The following is a 20,104-nucleotide window of genomic DNA, read 5'->3' as shown; positions in this document are numbered from 1 at the left end:
GTTCTCTACCATTCCCTTCCCAATGCAGTCATTGAGCCATACTCCCATGTGTGAGTCCTTCCATTTACTGTAGTAGGCGTTAGGTTAGACCTGTGCCCAATGCACTCCTCTGAGGGTTTGGGGAAATTCTTTGTGGTGATCTCAGCAGCACCTATTTGTGTGGTGTGTCAAAAGACTTTTACAAAAAATCAAAGTTTCACACTTGGGACCTTAGCCATAAAATGAAACTTTTAGGGCTAACACCCATTAGTGTGATTAATGAGAAGTTGAACCTGAGAGAAGAGGTTGAATGGCTATGAGACTGAATGAATCAGTTGGGGAGTCATTAATAGGACAAAATTAAATTGACTGAAACAGAATAACATTGGGGATGACAAGTTTACTTATAGCTATGCAGGACGGCAATTCTTACTGCTCACCCAGCAGTTGCCTGCTGCCATTAATTCCTCAGCCAAACTTTTGCTACTTTATTCACATACACACACAGACTTCTAACATATTTTATATTAAATTGCTTATTTGCAATATTTTCACTGATTTGTCAGAAAGGTATATATTTATCAAATGTTTAAAAAATGGAGACATAATGTCTGTGATATTGAATGTCAACCACACTGGGAAGCTGCATCTAATTTTGACTCTTATGATAAACTTCTCATTTTATTCCTCTTCTGATTACTTTAGATTCCTTCCTAATTTTTATGAGGACACCATGAGAAAATTCAGTGCAAATGGTGGATTTGAAATGTTCCACAACAAACTGTCAGTCATTTATCAAGTGATTGGAGACAATTTTCCTATGAGGTGTCCCTTTAAAGTACATTTTTCCAGTACTGTTTATTGAATGAGCATTGCTCATGCTCATACTTTAAATTGTTCTTACCTTTTTTGCCAACACTCTTCAGTGCAGTAGCATTGACAGTTTACATTTCTATGCTATTTCAAAAACAAAAGAAAATTGTGAGAGGAAGTTATGAATCAGCTGCATTCTCCCATATTATGCTATTAAGCCCTAAGATTTCAGTGCCTTTAGAGTTAAAATATAGGCTAACACTTCCAGCTGTACTATGTGAAATTTGACTGAGTTTTTCATTCTTTGTAGAAACATAGAAACAGTAGTTATTCTTCAAAGAAAATTGCATTTTTATTTAAAATTCTCTTGATATTATTGTGGTTTACTTCCTTCCGTATGAGTTAATGCTGTTTTATATCACCTTGGTTTTTTTACTTTTTTCCTTTTTTTTTTTTTAAGGATCGTTTTTGCGTTGCTTATTAAATCACAAGCAATTCAGGCACTTCAGAAAATTGTTAATGCCCTTGACCTCTTACTGCAATGAACGCACTTTGCAGTAGAAGTGCAGCTGGTAGCAACTGATATCATGACCATAATATATCGTGTGGAATCAGATTTTTCAAGAAAGCAACAGATGATTAAAAATGTTATTAATTTGACAAATGATAATGACTTTGGTAAATAAATATAAACTGAACATAAAGAACATAATTATTAACAAGCTTCAATAAGTAAACCTGGGTTTGCAATTTTAAGGACGGTTTTTCTGAGGGGCGGTGGTTGTACATACATGCTTTGCCAAGATACCTATAGTTCTATTCTTTGAGAGAGGAGTCTCTGTCAGAGTTCAAGTCGTTGTGAATTTTGATTTGCAAAGAGTCATGGCCCTTAAGGTGAGGATAAAGGACTCTAGTTAAGTTGCTGGGGACATATGTCAAAGAGGACTATGCAGACCATCTGTGAAAGATGTTTCAGTCTGCTGCATTATTTATAATGAAAATGAAATGAAGAGGATTCTCCTTTTACTCCTCTCATGTACACTAGCAAGGTTTGTTTGACATCAGTGGATCCTCACCTCTGTTCAAGGCTAGAAATTGGGCTTTGATTTCTGAACCATCAGTAACTAAAGATATGGTTTTTTCCCAATATAAAATCTTGCTTTAACTGGCGATGCCTTATTCTATGTTTTTTTTTTTCAGAACGATTCAATGTATATCTTATGCCTACACCAAATTTAGATATCTATGGGGAATGTACAATGCAGATCACACATGAAAACATCTATCTCTGGGACATCCACAATGCCAAGGTCAAGCTGGTCATGTGGCCTCTGAGCTCTTTGAGGAGATATGGACGTGACTCAACATGGTTCACATTTGAGTCTGGAAGGTAAGAGCTAAGAAGAAGCAGCAGTAGGAAGAAATAAGCAGTGATTTTTGAGCAGCAGTCTGATAAGTTGGATTAGCCTCTCATTATAATGAAAGACGGAATACATTGCCTCTCCATAGACTTCTGTTTGTTGAATATTACTTTTCAATATATTCAACCCAGTGTTCAAAATAAACATTAATATATCTTATATTTAAAATGAGCTTAAGCTTCCTCTGACTTTTATTTAACTGGTTGAATTGTCATTCTTAAGGTTTATGAGTCTCACTGTGCTTAAACACTAGTGTGGTATAATTTCAGTACTTTTGATGTAGAAGAAATTAATTCTGGATCATGGAAAAGGCTCATCACACCGTATGAATGGAATAACTTCTGTTACTGTAGATAGTACTCTTTTTGGATGTTCCTGATGACTGATTGCCACCCTAGAGTATAATTGCAAGCAGAAGTACGGAGAACATTGTGAACCCATAAAAAGGCTAGCTCTTTATTCTGCCTGCAGTTTTAATCCTCATTGCCATTTCCATCCTCAGATCAGTTTTAAATGTCCATGGAGCTCTGTTTTGCCTCCCTTTCATATCTTTTTAATGCATCTCATATCTTGCTGTTAGGTCCACTGCCTTTTCTGTGTTTCTGCGCAGAAAGAATTCTGCGTTTATCTCTGTCTTTGGTGATGTTTCATCTTGTATTTTATGGTTCAAGACTTTTCTAAGTTTGTCATACTCTCTTACGCAGAGCCTGAATTTTCCAAAGCAGTCTGTGAAATTACAGGTGTCTCTACACCCTGGGTTAGCCACACTGCCTTGTTAAAAATCTTTATACGCATTTTGATGTGTACTTATTCAATATCATTAACAAATATTAACAAAAATACAGTTGGTTATCACAAACAAAAACATGGATCAAATGGACCCTACAGCCTAAGGAGGTAATGACCAAAATTCCTCTGCAGTTTCTTGTAGATGGGAGTCACCACTTAACACATAACTTTTTATATCCAGACTCATGTCACCGGAGCATTTTAGTGCTTTGCTTTTCTGTGATGACTTCACCATTAAAAATCATGAAGACATTACTTTTTTTAATTTAATATTGTTTTACTAAAATTTAGCAATGGCTGACCCATGTTTCAATCTAATTTCAATGATTGAGCTGTGGGGCTCATTCAAATACACAATTTTAGCAAGAATAATTTGCTAAATCATTCCTTCCCCTAGGCCTCAAACTACCTCCTGTGAAACTCGTTCAAGCAGCATACCTATGCAATATCTGAAGGTGAACAAAATGCCAAAAACAAAGCCTGGAACTCACCACGTTATTCTGGGGAAAACCAACCAAGCAAAAAAAACAAACAAAGAAACAAAACCCCTAGCATTTTGCTTTATCCCATTCTTTGTGAATATCCCACTCATCTGACTCTTTGGCTAAATTTTTATTTGCAAGTATGCGTTTTATTAAAGGGGAAGGGGTTATTTTTGCATAAAAAGGTAATGATTGAAGACTTACTAGTATTTGCTTATTCAGAGTAGTATATCTGTCTGTGAGCAGACCCACTTCTTTTAATTGATTCTGAAGGAAGGTATCTTTGGAAATGGGAATCGTAGTTGACTAAAACTAAGCTGCTAAAACTAATTCAGATTAATCACTTGAAGCTGATTTCTTATACATGTCTCAAATGTACTTGTGTCATTCTTTGCAGTGTTTTAATTATGAAAAAAGTCATTATGTATCATAGTGAAATTCTTTTTTTTTACAAGATAGTTGCTTTCTGTACTGCTCTAGTTTTCTCTGTGGCACATCAGTACTGACAAACTATGTATAGTGATTGTATACATTCAAGTAAAATGTGAGTTTTATCTCTGCTTTTTCAAGCCTCCTACAGTATTTTAATTCCATACTGGTATCTGAATATCATCTTCCCCTACAATCCATGGACCATGCAACCTGATGAAAAGTGGATTGTTTTCCTGTGTTTTATTATTAAGAGTTAGCTCTGCCTTTATCTGTCATGCTTTATTGTCTTTGATCTGATTCCTCCCTTTTGCTTGCTTGGGAGTGCTTTATCCGTCTGATTTGGAAATGCATAAAGACTAGATTTAGACTGGCAGAAAAACATAGAGGTAAAAAACAGGACTAGAGATAAGTCAGTATCTTCAATAACATCTGAAGACTATATAGGGCAGCACTAATGCTCATTTTAAAATCTGTTGTTGATTTGTTCATTTTTTTATTTTTATTTTTTAATCAGCATCTTTCTCATCTTTCTGAACATGATTTTCTTTGTCCCTTGCTCTGCTAGTACCTTAATACCATAAATTCCTGATGCATACTGTCTTATCAGAAGTGAAGCGCTCATCCACGTTTTATGAGAATGTTATGCAGTAAAAGTGTTGTTGCTTTAATTTTTCCCTAAGGCTTAAATATTAAATGCAGACAATTGCTTTAAAGGAAATATTTTTAAATAGGTTCTTATTTTTTACTGAGTTTTAGCAGCTATGCAGTATGTGTTTGAAGTTTGCAAGAACATTAATAGGTCAGTTTTATATATTTATTATCCATACTCAGTTTTCATATTACTTTGAGGAAATAAATGCCTCCCATTAAAATAAATGGACGTATTCACAAAGAGATACTATGATAAATAAATGGATCAAAATTAAGCTTTCAGACAATTGAATTTATCTTTTAATAAATATATTGCTGTGCATGTAAATGGAATATGGACTCAGATGTATAAAACTAAACTGTTCACTTGTCTAATGAAATGTAATAACTACACAATTTGGAGGATGTCTCAAATATGGGAGAAATGAACACAGATTCTTTTAAACTGCCAGATTTTTCTGTTTAGTTTTGCACTGAATTGGAGTTGTAAATATGTGTCTTTGCACTACCTATGAAGTTAGACCCATCCTTATCTTTCTTTATTTAGTGAAGCAATGAAAGTAAATATTTCTTGCACAGTGATTCACTTAATTTGTGTTATTCCCTATCCAAAACCTGCTGAGATTTGGGGGAAGCACAGTTTTGTGTGGCTTAGTTTGATGCTGGATGGAGAGATTCTCATTGTTTAAGGTACCTGATGAGGGCTAATCCCATGCAGTCTATCCATCAATCAGAAAACAGTAACTCACAACTCCATTAGGCACTACAGTAGCTTTGTGCTGATTAATACTGTGCATCTAACACAGCGAATGCATCCCACAGTAATTCAGAGCACCGGAGGAAGGAGCCTAGCATTTACTTTTCCAAGAGCTAAGCTTTCCACCTGACCAGCTTTGGATTGGCTTGGGGAGTTTTAATGTTGAATCATTAATGAGTCAACAGGATTTCCTTAATTTACGGACATGTATAATGTGTTCAGACACCTAATTCTCATTATTTTGGGTATTGGATATGTTGGAGACACTGTGCCTAAGAATGCAGTTGATCTGCATGAGTGCACTTATTTCTCTTCAAACTTTTGGACCTGCTGCTCCCCGTACGTGGGCTTTAGTCCCTGACTGTCTCTGATTTTAAGCCCCTGAAATGGGAAGTGTGCTTCTTACAGAACTGCCTGCCTAACTGGTGAAGATGAAGGTACTGTAAAGTTGCACTGGATTGCATTAATTACATGCAATCCAAGAAACATGCCAGAAAAGTGGTAAAACAGGTACAGATGAAATATCTCATAGCCCAGATCAGGTGTGAAGACACTGCTTTCAGACTCCTGCCAAAGTTACAGGATTCATTTTGCTGATGTTGTAAACCAAACAATCCATAACAAAGGCCATAAGCAATGTTTAAAATTCACTCTCTGGAAACTGCAAAAGGCAGTCGTCCAAGCTCTACTTTTAGCAAAACAAGCTGGCTGAGGTACCTTTTTAGGAGCATAAGAGGAGATTCCTAAGAGTTCAGAGGCACTGAGAAAAATAAACACATATGGACTCTTTGTTCCTTTTGAAATGTTCTTTCTTCGCTTTACTGCAGTTCTGCCATTTATATTAAACAATATTTTCTATGTACAGAAGCTGTCTGCTCAAGTCTATTAAGTGCTGGCCAGAAGTATCCAAAAATAAAAGCCCAAGTCAAGTTAAACACAGTGAGAAAATACAATAAAGGGATGGGCTGTGGAAGCCCCAGCCAAACTTTGTCACATACGCTAAGTTTCCAGCTGAATAGAGAGGTGGAGGCAGTAGGTTTGTTCTTGGAGTTCTGAGAACAGAAGGAGCCACAAATCCATGACACACTTGTTTTTCTGAAATATATTTTTTTCTATTTTGTAGACAAGACATTGAAATTTAAACAATTTCAAGTATTTCCAAGTTTATTCACGCTGTGCATTCAGAGAGACCCATTGAACCACACTAAGCTATTCCTTCTTTATTTGCCTTTGATTTTTCTTCTTCATCAGAGAAAAACTAATGAAATGTGGTATTCTCTGTCACTTCTAAGATCTGGAATCTGTTTCTTTGGTTGAAAAAAATATTAAGCTCAAGCATTGCAGAGTGGTGACATGAGAATTTCTCAGATTTTTTTTCCATTTATGCGACCCAAGACTGACATACTCATTTTTGCAGTGGTAGATAGACAGATGCTAGGGTTATCTGCAGCAGAAAGTTCAGTGTTTGCTTCAGGCGCTACATCTGACTGAAATCTTTCATTTGACTGTCAGTCCTCTGTGGCAATTTTTGGTGTTGATGTGAAATGTATTAAGTCAATTAACCCTTAAAGTTAAGGTATAGGAAACACCCTCTTTTTCCCTTATGTGGGGAGAGGCCCCTTACGTATGATGTGCCTCATGAGACAGTTGTTCTGGGACTTCATACACTGATGTACCTATCAACTCAGGTCTATACCTCCCTGAAGAGAAGCCTTCAGTTCCTGATTGCTGGTAGATTATCTAAATTGTGGATCAAGTTTATCATGGGCTTATCATAGAATTATAAATCATATATTTTAAATCATTCTAAATATCCTTATAAATCATAAGCTTGGCATAGAATTTCTAAGTCACTTTGGGTTGAGTGGCAGTAAGAGCACTCATGTGCAGCTGCAAAAAATAGATTTATCATTTCACATAAACGTTAGCTCAGAGCTCTTAATATCCCACACTTAATAGTTCAGTGTGCTAGGATCTTTTTCTTCTTTTACACCTTTGTATTATTTTCAGAAAGCCTAATTACCCATTATGGGAATTTTCTGTGGTTTTGTTTTATCTGTTTTCTCACTGCCTCTTCTCTTCTTTCTCATATTCTTTCCCCAAGCGGTATGTACTGCTAAAATGGGAAAATAACTTTAAAAAAGAAACAGGAATCTCTTGTATGTATCCACCCCTTGGTTTTTTTTCAGTAATTGCATAGCTCTAATTTTAGGAAAAGCGGTATTTTTACCACTGAAAAGGTTTAATTAGTTCCTGGTATTTAGCAGTGCCAAGGTTATTCTGTAATATGTTGAAATTGTGGTTCCATTCCTGCTTTTTTTCCATTCCAACTTTATTCCAACTCTCAGTTTGCCTTCTGCCAAAGTCTTGACCTGGAATAAGTTCTGTGTTAGTCATCTCATTCACTTAAACCCTACTTAAAAAGGAGTTCTGTGTTTAAGTCATCTACAGAACTCTTACTCTGGTTTTGATCTTGGTACCTAATCTAAGAACTCTTTTACTAGTGGAAACTAATATAGCTCATTGTAAGTGATTTATAAAATGCTCCTTGCATTTTCTCTCTGCCAAGGCTCCGCTCAGACTGCTCTAGTGTTGGTAAGTCAGACTGAGTTCCACCAAAACTCACATAACAACGAAATTCTCCACAGTATAACTGAATATGGCAATCAGAGGGAAGAAGGGATTATATACAAGCTTCTTTATCCTAAGTTTCTTCTGAAGTGTTCTGCCTTTTTTTAGTCCGTTTTGAAAATTCAGCCATGATATACACACCTACAAAAGATTTTCTCCGACGGACAAAGAATGCCTGAGCCATTCCACTTTGCTGTGAAAGCTCTAATTTTGATGAGAAAAACAATGGCATCTCAAAAAATACAATATATTGAAAGAATGAAGTTACCTTTAGTAAGCTGTAATTTTATCGCAAATAGCTTGAGAAGTCAGTGACTGCTAGGACAGAGCAGCGTGCTCCACAGATGAAGTCGTGTAGCATAGCAATGAACAAATCTATAAATGCTAAATTGTTAGGTATGAGCACATCGCTAATTCATTAATTTGCCATTGCCTAACCACTAAATTTCCTTATGAATTTGTACCAAATGAAACATACGTAGTTAGAAAAACAGTCACCTAAAGTTTGTCCAGTTAACACAAAAGACATACAGCTCAGAAGGAAGGCCATAATCTCTGTGGTATCTATAGAAGCGGCTCGTATTTGTGTATTTTACAGCCCAGAGAGTGCAGCATGAGTTTTCAGCTGGTCACTGGATATCCAATATCGTTGATATAATTCAAATGTTACAAAGCTTTTTCATGAAATCGCTAAGAATTTTATTGTGTTTGCCTAATATATTAGCAGACAGCATGTTATGTTCCTTCTGATGATCCTGGGATAACATGAACTGTGCCTTTCAGTTGAAGTGCACAATTCGCCTTCTCCCTTCATAACACCCTTGTATGTCATAATCAAAATAGGGCTTGTTTTAAAATATTTTGAGACCAGCTGCTATTTTGCTTTCAGATAGCTTTACATCCGTGCTTGAGCCCAGAAGATTTGTTATTGACTTACCATATTCTAACTGTCCCTTTTTCATACCTACGCTCTGCTGTAAGCATGTATTGTGAGATTAATATTCCTGACGCTGAATATGACTAATGAGGTTATTGCCATGTAATGTATGAGCAGAGAAGAAGCAGATGAAATAATTCATACATTCTTAATCACATTAGGACTCACTTATTGTTTCAACTCTACATTTTAACCTTTGAATTCCACAGTGAGCAATATCAATAATTAATCTCATATGGCAGTTCTGAATAACTTGAGATGCCCCAGCAGCAGGTCCTTTTCTCTCCAAGAGCCATAATAACATTCAACCTTCTACATCAGAATACAGGAGGACTGAAATACTCAGATTTGAAAAGTTAAACAATAAAAAAGCTGCATTTTAAAAAAATATCAACAGAGAAACTCATATATACAAAATGCTACTAAATTTCATGATGCTCTTCGTTGTTTATATAGATACCATTTACAATAAGAGCCAGAGTGTCTATTTTATCACTTAAATACTGTTGCATCTCTCCCCCAGCAAGCCTGTTTGCATGAGCTAATTAAAAATACTGAAACTGGGCACCTAATTATCTGTACGGACAGTAGAAGAGTGTTAAACACTTCACAAAGGGCAACGCAGAAGGCCACATTTTGCACAGAGAACCATCTAGCCAGCAAGAATGCTAAGCACAAATAATCCTCCTTTTCTCCAAAGCTTATGAATGTAGTATCATCCATTGAGGAGGAGGTTTGAAATATCCTCTATGCTGTGGCTGTGTACTGTACAAACATAGACGGAAGTAATCAAAATGCAAAGGCTGGAATTTGCACAACAGAAGAGCCTTGTTCATGAATATGTAGGAACCTGTGCAAACCCCCCGCTTGCACATACGGACACGGAGCGTTGCGGAAGCATAAAGGGGCACGGTTTTAAATGTCTGTGGGCTTCGTTTGTTGTCAGGGACTGGGGTTCCTCCACTTCAGCTGGCACATAGGTTTATTCTAAAGGTCGTTTTAGCGTCTGAACAGTTGTCTCTTGTATGTCACACGTGAAAAATGGCAATGGAAGTTTTATTTTTCTCTCAGTCTTGGGACTTGATTATACTGGAGTTGAGCTGAGTGTAGCATGACTGCGGGTCACTATTCATGAGCTGAGAAAGCTACTTTAGCAGGCTGGTCTTGGAACGTTTGCCTAATATCTGCCTAATCCCCCCTGTTCTTTCAGATAGCGTTAATTCATTGTTCTCACAAATAATACACTCACTTATAAAATACCTATTGGCATCTTTTTGTTTAACTCTGTAAGATGTAGTTTTTCTGGAGGATGAGGGTACCCAGTAACTTTGCTTCAAAAAGAGGTCAATGGAGTAGTTTTGGCATTTGCTGTCATTCACAGATGTATAGCAGTTCCAGAAATACTTCTGTATTCTGGATATAGTAATAGCGTGAGAGCAGAAACTCCAGTGTGGAAATTTCCATGGTGATTCATTTTTTTCAGTAGCTGTATTCTGGCTTTTCATTAGTAAGTTGAATGCCATTACCAACACAGCTTTATATATATGTATATTATATATACAGATTTCCAAACACACTTATAAATGGGATGTCAGTGCACCTGTGACTGTGTTGGAATATGTGAGTAACTGTGGAGGTTACTGACTTTTTAATTTCTTTTTTTTCTCTTGCTGTAGGTTTTTACAAATTTTGTTTACAAAAATCAATCAATAATCGTGAAGGTAATTAATATTTTCATCCATTAACTTAATAAATATTCTCAATAATTATGTCATTAATTAGAAAAACAAATTCTGCTCTTCTGTAAAAAGCTATAGGTAAACAAAACCAAGACAATAATATTGAAAGTAAATTAATGGGGAGTTTGCATTCATTTGCTTTTTGAGTTAAAATGATTTTTTTTTAAATTTTATGCCCATACAAACCAGAAAATACCTAGGATATTTTGGTTCAAACCTTTAAAACAGGCTAAAATCTCTGATATAGATTCTTCACTGCTTCTCAACAGCTGCACCCTTAATGAAATCCAAGTTACTTTTTGTGAACGTTTGCTACTAAGACAAATACACATGCACATACACACGAATATGTTTAACAACACATATAATATAAAATGTGTTCTTCCCAAAATGGGTATATAACTAAACAGGAGGACCTGAAAGGACTATCAAATTGACCATTCGTGAGTAATTCCTTTAATTTTTTAGACAGCGATGATAAATGCTGATTGCATACAAATCTATGTGCTAAATTTCAGGGGTTTTTTTCACAAAGCACTTTGCTAAGGAGAAAACAAGCCTAATAATTGAAAACCACATCACAGCCTTCCTAGCATTATCATACATTATGCCCCCCTCAAGTCTTTTGTTGTAACTAAGTGTCATCTCACTCTAATTTAAATTAACTAAAGAATTATCAAAATATTGTCACACAGGGGTGATGGAGAGCACTTTACAGGTGGTGCCTGCTCAGTAGCATTCTGGGAAAGTCAGGCTGTTTTTGAGGTGTGCTTGACTGGTCCCACAGGCTCCTTTAATCTTCCGCTTATTTATAAGGTACCGAAGGAAGGTTTGTCCCTTAGCCCCTCTTAGAGGAAATGCTATTAGCTACTGTGTCCCTCCTAATAGTACTTCTTTGCTATCACAGTAAGTTATTACTATTATTGCACTATTAATAATGCTGTACTCTGTGGTGTGTGATTTATTTCTGCTGTGAGTAGTCATTTGTCACATATTTTCTAAAACGCTTCCATCTTATCAGAAAGAGGGGAGGGAGAGGCAGCATCTAATGGAATCCCTCAATCTCGGTGGCTCCAAACATCGTTTGATCTTTCTGACTTTTTGGAAGAAAACTCAGTACAGTGCTATAATTCACCGAGATGCTTCATCTACTTGATTATCCTGTCAGTGGCCGAAAAGTCAAATATAACATTGTACTCACATGGCTTGCTTGAACCAGTGCAAGAAAGCAAATTTTCACTTTTTTTTTTTTTACTATTTTTTTTTAAATTCTCTGTCCAACTTGGAAAATATCCCTCCTTTAAAATGATACTTCAAATGATCACTGATACATTTTTTTGGAAACAACATTTTGGGGTGAATGACAGGAAAGATTTTTATTTTCCTGAAATGTATGCTATTATGGCCGAAATTTCATCAAGTTGACTATATAAGTAAATAAGAATTATCATCACTTATTACAAAACTGCATTCATTAGTATGCAGTATTTAAAAACTCAAAAAAAATTTAAACTGTCTGACCATAAGTGTCATTTACTGTCAGGAATGAGATTGAAGGGCAGAAAATATTATAGTCTAGGTGATGATTCAGTGGGAAACCCTGAAGTTCTTTCAGATGATGACTGAGGGTGCCAAACCTTTATTTAATGAAAGAATGGGCTAGATCATCTGTATTTCTGGTGACTTACTTATCGAAGAGTACTGTCACTGCCACCAGAGAATAAAGAGTGACAGCAGCGATGTAAGCCAACACTGCCCTGGAGAGGACCAGGGCACGAGTGTGCTAAAGCTGTTTTGCACACACATTGGACAGCAAGTGGACCAGCTTGCTGGGACTAAAAGAAATTCAAGGTATTGATGAAAATAGGAGGGAAGGTTTTGGTGGTGGTGGTGGTGGTGGGGACAGAATGGGCTAATAGGAGGAGGTAGGAATGTAGTAATGAAATGCATGGGCTGGTAAGGCAGAAATAGATAGGGAGGAACTTCTGAGTAAAGGGAAAAGGTATATGGTTTTCAATTGGGACACTGTAGCAGCTTTTGGAATATGGGTAGCATTTTTGGAACAACAGCTAATCAGAAAGTGTGGAAGACCTAAGCAAAAAGTAGCAAGAAGAGATTGGCCAGGATAAGCGCTCGTCATTGGCAGATGTTGACAACACCATCTCAAATATTTCATTTCACAGGTACTTTGCCTTTTTATGGGAGGCTTCTTTATGCCCCGTTGGACCAATTTCTCAGAAAGAAAAAAAAGAAAAATCAGTATGATTAGCTCTCAGCCTTAGAAGCGCAGATGAAATGGAGGGCAGCCAAGAAAAAAGTGTTCAGTGCATGTGGAAGTAGTGTCAAATAGCTGATAAAAAGGACCATCAGAGAAATTACAGCAGAAATAGTAATACACAGAAATAGAAATGTATATTAGCATTTATCTTGAGACTAATATTCTGTCTATGATATGAAGGATACCTATAATACGAATGTTCCAGAGTGACAAAATGGGGAAATACTTCAAAAGACTTTTTAAAGGTTACCAAGGATACTCAAAATGGTTTTAGTGGCCTACGTGAAATAGCCACAAACATGCCCAAGCTATTACACGTAAACGTCCAGGGAAGGCATGGTCACCTTTTGCTGCATAAGAACCATGAATATCCATTATTTATTATTTTGCACGTAAGGGATTTTTACCCTTTCTCTTCTGCCACCTATAGTGCTTCCTTTTTGGATAGCTATGTATAAATGTTTGATGTAGCCAGTAGGTATTGCATCTAGAGTTCGTGGATTTTTTAAACCTGGCATACATAATCATGGACAGAAGGGATTGACACATTCCAGTGTTCAGAGCAGTTCCATGGCTGTTACAAATTTCTTATATTACTAAGGCAGTGTAGAACAGCAGAAGCCTAAACTCTGAAATATTGAACTCGACGAGTAAGCTCCAGTGTAAAAGTAGCTTGTTAGTGTTTTTTCATAGCAAAGGATGATTGCTTTTTTCATCTTGCTTTCTAACAATGCCCCAAGTTCCCTGGGAAGAGCGCAGGCATGCTGTGCTTAAAAATTTTATGCATTAGAAAACATGCATTTCATACTTTTAGATTCCACTATCCCAAATTCGTTTTGCAGTCTTTGTTTTTCCCCTCTTCTGGTGGACTTGTCAAAGTGCATTTCTTGTCAATTAGTAGCATCTCGTGCTATGCAGAAAACTGGTCTGAGGGAATATTTGCCCAGAATAGATGGTGGCACACGCACACAATGGCCACAGTTCTTGCCATTCTTACTTCAACCTTTTTGTTTTAAGCAAAATCCTCACTAAAGATAGCATAAAACGTGTCTTTATCCAGTAAATGTGTCTTTCTCCAGTACAGCATCAGTAGTTTCACACAGGACTCATAGTAGAAATTCAACTAAGAGAACCTAATCAGCTTAACTGATTGCTGTTAATCAGAGGTGGAAATACACATTTATCAAAACATCAGAAAATGGCTAGTCATTACATCCCATTAAGCTTTAGAAAGACGATACTACATGAGATACGAGAGATGAGATATTATAAGAAAATATGTGGGGACCCCAAGTATGTAACTATAAACTGTAAATACTGCTTTCTGCTTATTTTTCATCCTTTTGAATGCTTTTTCTGTCCTTTTTCTGCATGATTTTATATATGTGGTTCTTTGTGATGATTTTCTTTTGCAGGACTCTCTTTTTTTGTTTCTTTGTTTTTACACTTCTTCTATCCACTTGTACCTTTTCCTACCCACTTACTTGTATAGTTGAAAGGAGTGACTTTTTATACATAACAAAATTTTACAGAAAATATTTTGAGGATTCTCAAGACCTTCTCAAGCTGCTACTTACCTGAACACAAACTACAATTGATTTTAGCTATCAGGCTAATGAGAAAACCTTACAGAGAGTTTTCCCACTGCTGGAAGCACTAACACAAGGATATCATATCCACAATCAAAGTTGGAGTCAGAGATGCCAGGTGAATGCAGTGCGAGTTCTTTGATCCATAACAGAATTGCTGCTGTTTGCAATTGAGATAAAACAGGGAAGATCTGTCTACTTCACTTCTGCCTGGCTTATGTCAAAGAGGAAAAATTAAAGCAAGTGGGAGGGAAGTCATGTTTCCTCTCTAAATTAAATACCACATGTAGAAAATCAGTGGAAGTTCAGTGAATGTTTTATACTTGTGGTGGGGGCTGTACATTTTCTGTAATATTTTTTTTTTATGTTATGTTGTTATCGCACATCCAGTTTACCACCGAAGACATTATTTGACTGCTTGTGTCTGTATACATGTCGAGTTAAAGTTTAGACCAGAAACGTGGCCTTCAGCTAAGATCTTCAGTTCTTACTGTCAGCAACTGAGAAATAGAGCTTTTTTTTTGCCTTGTCTCATCCCCGGTGCTTTTGCCTGTCCCAGGCATTGCTGCTGTGGCAGGCTGCTCTGAAACTGGAGTTGACAACCTGCCAGTTTTCAGATTAGTGTTGATGAGTCCTTGGATATCATTAGCATATGTTAATTACTCATTAGTGTATGTACATAGCATGGTGAGTGTCTCTGGACAACCCTGTGTGCCCATAATATTTGCATATGACTTTCTGAAAATTCCTCTGTGGTCACAATGGTCAAAGCAGTAGCTCTCATACCTTGAAGATGGGAAGAGTGACATTGAAAGAAGACAGCAGTGCTTAAATCCCCATCACGATAAAATCATAGTGTACTGAAAGTTTCAGAGAGTGGCTGACCATAAATGCTTTCAGTGGCCAAAACCATTCTTGATGGTTCATTTAAAAGGGGAGGGGATGGGGAGGACACTTGAAATGCCTTATTTTGAATTAGTCAGAAGACTCAACATAGAGTGCTCAGGGTGTTCCCTTCATCATTTCTTTGCACTTCGTGCGTCCCACTTTTGAAATGAGAGAATGCAGCATTCATTTTCCATAAACTGGGAAAACTGATGTTTTGAATACACATTATAATTAAGTGACTAATTTGCCTTTTGTTTCCTGGTTCTGTGGTTCTAATCCTGGCTCTGTATTAGTTCCTTAATAATTTTTACTTCTATTGTCTTGATATTATTCATCCATCAAAAATGTTAATTGTATTAGTTCATTCCTGTTCAGCCCTCCAGAAATTTTCCCTCCTCTCCTTAAGTGGATATACTTTGATCAAAATGCAGGAAATACCTGTTTCCTATGCTTGCTGTCAAAATAGAAAGGAGAGCAATGACACAAACAGCGTAGCTGTCGGCATCGTGGTAGGTGCAATGTGTTTCCAGTAGCATTCAATACATAGAAGAGAGGTTAATGAGGCAATATAGGACAAATACTCTTGTCGATTATGTCAAATGTGGTCCTATGTTAAATTCTTAATATCATAGTTGTTGGTATGTGCAGATGCAAAACTGGTTTTTATTACGTCTTTTTAGTTTAACTTCTAGGTTGAGCATGATCAATTATTCCAAATATTGTTGGCACCTCTACAGTCGTGTCCAGTGTCATAGCTTCTAAGCGCCCCAAGTTCCTCAAAGATGAAGTAAAATGAACAAATATACCTACACAAATTCGTTCCTTGGCTGTTACTATGCTGGCATCTGTTAACTGGCAGATGCCTCCTTCTTACAAAACTCGTTACTTCCTGAGAGAGGATCAGGTAAGTTCAGAATTGTGTCACATTGTGTTTGGAATTAATTCAGACTCTAGCAAGTATCATCTGAGAGGATTTCCATCCTCAACATGCTGGGCAAGGAGTAGTCCCGAACATAACAGTGACTTTAGGGCTCCAAAAGGGAAAAAAAGAAGAAAATAAAGATCCTGGGCCGCTAAGTTTTATTGCTTCTGTTGTAGCAAGTAGTGATGCACTGCCACAGGGCTCCTGTATTATTACACTATCATTTATTTTAACCAGTAATGGCCTTATTTGGGTTTTATATCTAACATTTTTGTATTTGTCAAAGTCAACAGTATTCACATAGATTAATGCTGCTTCACCTGTGTTCTGCTACCAAAGACACTGGGAGGAACTGAGTAATATTGTTATGGGATGTGTTTGTCTATGTTGGGGAATAATAGCTCTTAACAAGGTGGCAGAGATCCTGTAGCAAATATCTATATTTGAATATGATCCCAGCTTCCAGGACTTGGAACTTATATCCCTCCCATTCAAAAGTGAGATGAAAAACAATAGGCAAGCCACGATGAGTGAAAAGGTTTAATCAAAATAATGTAGCTGTTTGTAGTCTTTGGAATCTCTTTATTTTCCTCAGACCAATGTTTTTCATTGGTCTGTTTGTTGTACAGCCAACCGTAAGTGCTGCTTCTGTGCTAAAATGATAATAGTAATATATGAGTTCTTGGTTTATCTTTCACAGAGCTGGTAAGAATAGATACTCATCCAAGACACTGTTAAATAGTATTTCAGCATTATCAACAAGACCTGAGCTTTACAAACTAGCAGAACTAATTATCTAACATTTCCATGTTTGTTCTATTACTTAAACTGTCAAAAATGTAAATGTCTTGTGTATTTAAGAGCATGTCAACAATTGGTTTTATTATCCTCTGTTTGTTTTTAATAAACGGGGGGGAGGGGAGGGTGCTAAAGAAAATGTTAAGGGGTCAGAAGTCTCCATAAAGTAGGTTGGTTTGCATATAGATATGCATTAATTACCTATGCTGATTTCTTAAATAATATGAACTGAATACTGAGACAAGAGGGTAATTTGCATGTGCAACCTAGCATCCTTCTTACTTAGAGGTGATAAAGCACAAACAGCACAGTTCAATCTTCCCCATCAAAATGTCTAGGTCACGTTTTATGAAACTACTCTATAAGTAGGAAGAGACAAAAACTGTAGTTATAGTCATAGTAAAGTATTTGGGATTCAACTGAGACTCCAGAATATCGCTTCTCTTATTGGCTATAGTGTAGTTTCTAGGGTCTAGGAAATAGAAAACAGAGCCGCTGCACAGCATGTTTACCATTATGTATGGATATATTTCATAATTACATGTCAATCTCCACATTCTACCTTTTATGCCTGACTTTGTTGAAGTCAGCTTTTTCTGCTTTTTATACTGTAACTAGCATTAAGAATGATTTGCTGTTTTTAACTCTTCAGCATTAGTTACATTTATTCTATCAAAGTAATTAATATAAATTAGAACATTTAATGAGAATGGATGGGGCATCTTGGTAGCAGCCAAATAAAAATGGTCTGAAACAAGTCCCAGACAGAATCTTCCTTCTTATCAAAACTGAACCTCAGGGAAAAAAAATAAAATACATTTTTTCTGCTGTGTCTTATGATGGACAGGGATAAACCCTGTGGAAATATATTAGAAAAATACAGTGCTAGTGGACAATCATTGATATAGTCCAGAGAAGGACACAGCCTGCTTTCTGCACTTCCATTAAGCAAAAAGTGGAAAGCATCTGACATGCAGGAATGGGTTAGTGTCGCCGATATGCCCCACTAGTCTCAATGTGCTATCACAGAGGGCAGCGCAGAGACAGCGACTGTAGAGGCAGCACAGGCAATGAGAAGAAAAAATATCCCAAGAGGCATGATTACCACTAGTGTAGTGTACAGAAATCTCTCCCATGTGGCAAAACAAATAAAAACATGCTTTCATGAGAAAATTTTTGTTTATGTTATATTATACCACTTAAATGGTCATTTGGTTTAGGCAGAAAAAGAAATAGTCTTGTCATGAAAAAACACTGTTCACACAAAAAGTCTCCCTTTTACAGGGAAGATTTGTAGGGTAACGCATCTCAGTTCAGAAAGACTAGCAGTGTATTCATCAGACTAGCACATGAGATTTTTGTTACCATGACTGCATATAATGTCTTAAAAAGATGTGCAACTTGGAAAGTGTTAAGGTCCTCTAGGAAATACTGGAGAAGGACTGATGGATTCCTCTGAGCGATGGAATCCCAGCTACCTGGGAAGAAATCATCATCACTCATTTCTACTCCATCTCTGAACATTTTCCTTCTCAGAATTGCAAAATGTTGCCGTAAATGGTCTTAGTAGGAAACCTGCTTTGATAGCATGAGGGATCCTTTAGTTCTTTTAGTTGAAAACGCTGAGGATGGCTCAAGCAATCCGAGAGCTGATCCTGAACACATCTTCAGGGCTAAGCTCCATGATCAAGTTACTGAGCCATATGAGAGGTGTGGTGATACGCCATGTTCCCTGTATTAACTCAGGCCAAATTCAAGGTGATTCCACATGAAATCAAGCTGATTTAAGATTAAACACTGCTGTCTATATCTCATGAGCCTGTGCAAGAACAGTGGAAAGTTACCTACCCCAGCCAAAGTGCAATAACATGACAATAAATGTTATGGAGGAATGCCTATAGCCAGCAATCAGTAGATACCATACATAATTACTTTTTTGTGGTCTACATTCTTGCCTGTAAATAACCACCATTAAGAGGGGGCAGGCAGATGCCTCATATATCAGATAATATTTATTATTTGCTTCTCAGATCATAAAATTGCCAGGATACCTATTTGACACTCCAGATAAAACTCTGAAATGCTGATGGCAAAGCATGGCAATCTAACTCATTATTCACGTAGGGAATGAGTAACAGGCGACACTCAGAGTCTGTGCCTGCTTGTTCTGGTGGTTTAATTTCCCTTTCACAGATTTTTCACAGGGCATTTTCCCTGCTTTCACTGACCTTGTCTCAACTTTAGGTCTTTCTAATGATGTCTGCTGTTGAAGTTCTATACCTGAATTAATTACACTTTGTGCATATTTCCCATTAATTGTCTTCTCTCTGCTTCACCCATAGACCTTTCCTAGGTCCCATATTTATCCTATTTCTGTAGTTATCTTTTTTCTTATTGATTCCCCCACCAAATGTATCCCCTTTTTGCCTGCTTTAGTGTAAGTTAGAGTTCTTATCAACATTTTCTTATTTCTTCCTCTGTTTTTCTATCCTTTCAACGTAGAAGTTGACTTAGAATTTTATAAAAACACACATAGTTTATTTTTCAGCTGTTTTGGTAAGTAACCCTAGGTACAGAAGGAGCTTTTTATCTAAATATGCCCCTGCCACAAAGAGTTTATTTGCTTTCCTTGTTGTTTTTTTTATTTTCTCAGAAAAGAACAACTTTGGGAGGAAGCAAGCTAGCATGTGTTGAAGGCTGGAATGAGCAAAGAATCTGGACCCTCAGGGGAGCTTTGCATTCATTTTATAGTGAGGTCTACTGGTTAGCTAGCCTGTCTTTAGTGTATGCTGTGCGTAACATCCTTGCACACAATGAACAAACAGCATTTCTGTCAAAATGGCTTAGCTCAAGTTGAGATAACAACAAACAAGGAAGGAACAAAAGTTAGATATCCACAAGAGAGATAGTGTTTGTGTGTCTCCACTGATAATCTAATTAAACTGGAGGCAAAATGGCTAGTTTTTAGAAAATCAAAGCTGTAGTAACACAAGAAATA

The 20,104-nt window shown here is 36.8% G+C and overlaps 1 protein-coding gene across 2 annotated transcripts in view; it reads left to right on the top strand.

Annotated features, from left to right (window-relative positions):
- DOK6 (docking protein 6) overlaps window positions 1-20,104 on the top strand; it is a 264,826-nt gene that overhangs the window by 165,341 nt on the left and 79,381 nt on the right. For both annotated transcript variants that reach the window (XM_069778881.1, XM_069778882.1), the window contains exon 5: window positions 1,993-2,182. In XM_069778881.1, the coding sequence (XP_069634982.1) occupies window positions 1,993-2,182 (190 nt within the window). The remainder of the gene's footprint in view (window positions 1-1,992; window positions 2,183-20,104) is intronic.

Source organism: Haliaeetus albicilla, chromosome 3 (genome assembly GCF_947461875.1).
Source record: "Haliaeetus albicilla chromosome 3, bHalAlb1.1, whole genome shotgun sequence".
NCBI lineage: Eukaryota > Metazoa > Chordata > Aves > Accipitriformes > Accipitridae > Haliaeetus > Haliaeetus albicilla.
Note: the sequence above shows the minus strand (reverse complement) of the source record. Positions and strands in the feature narration are given on the sequence as shown.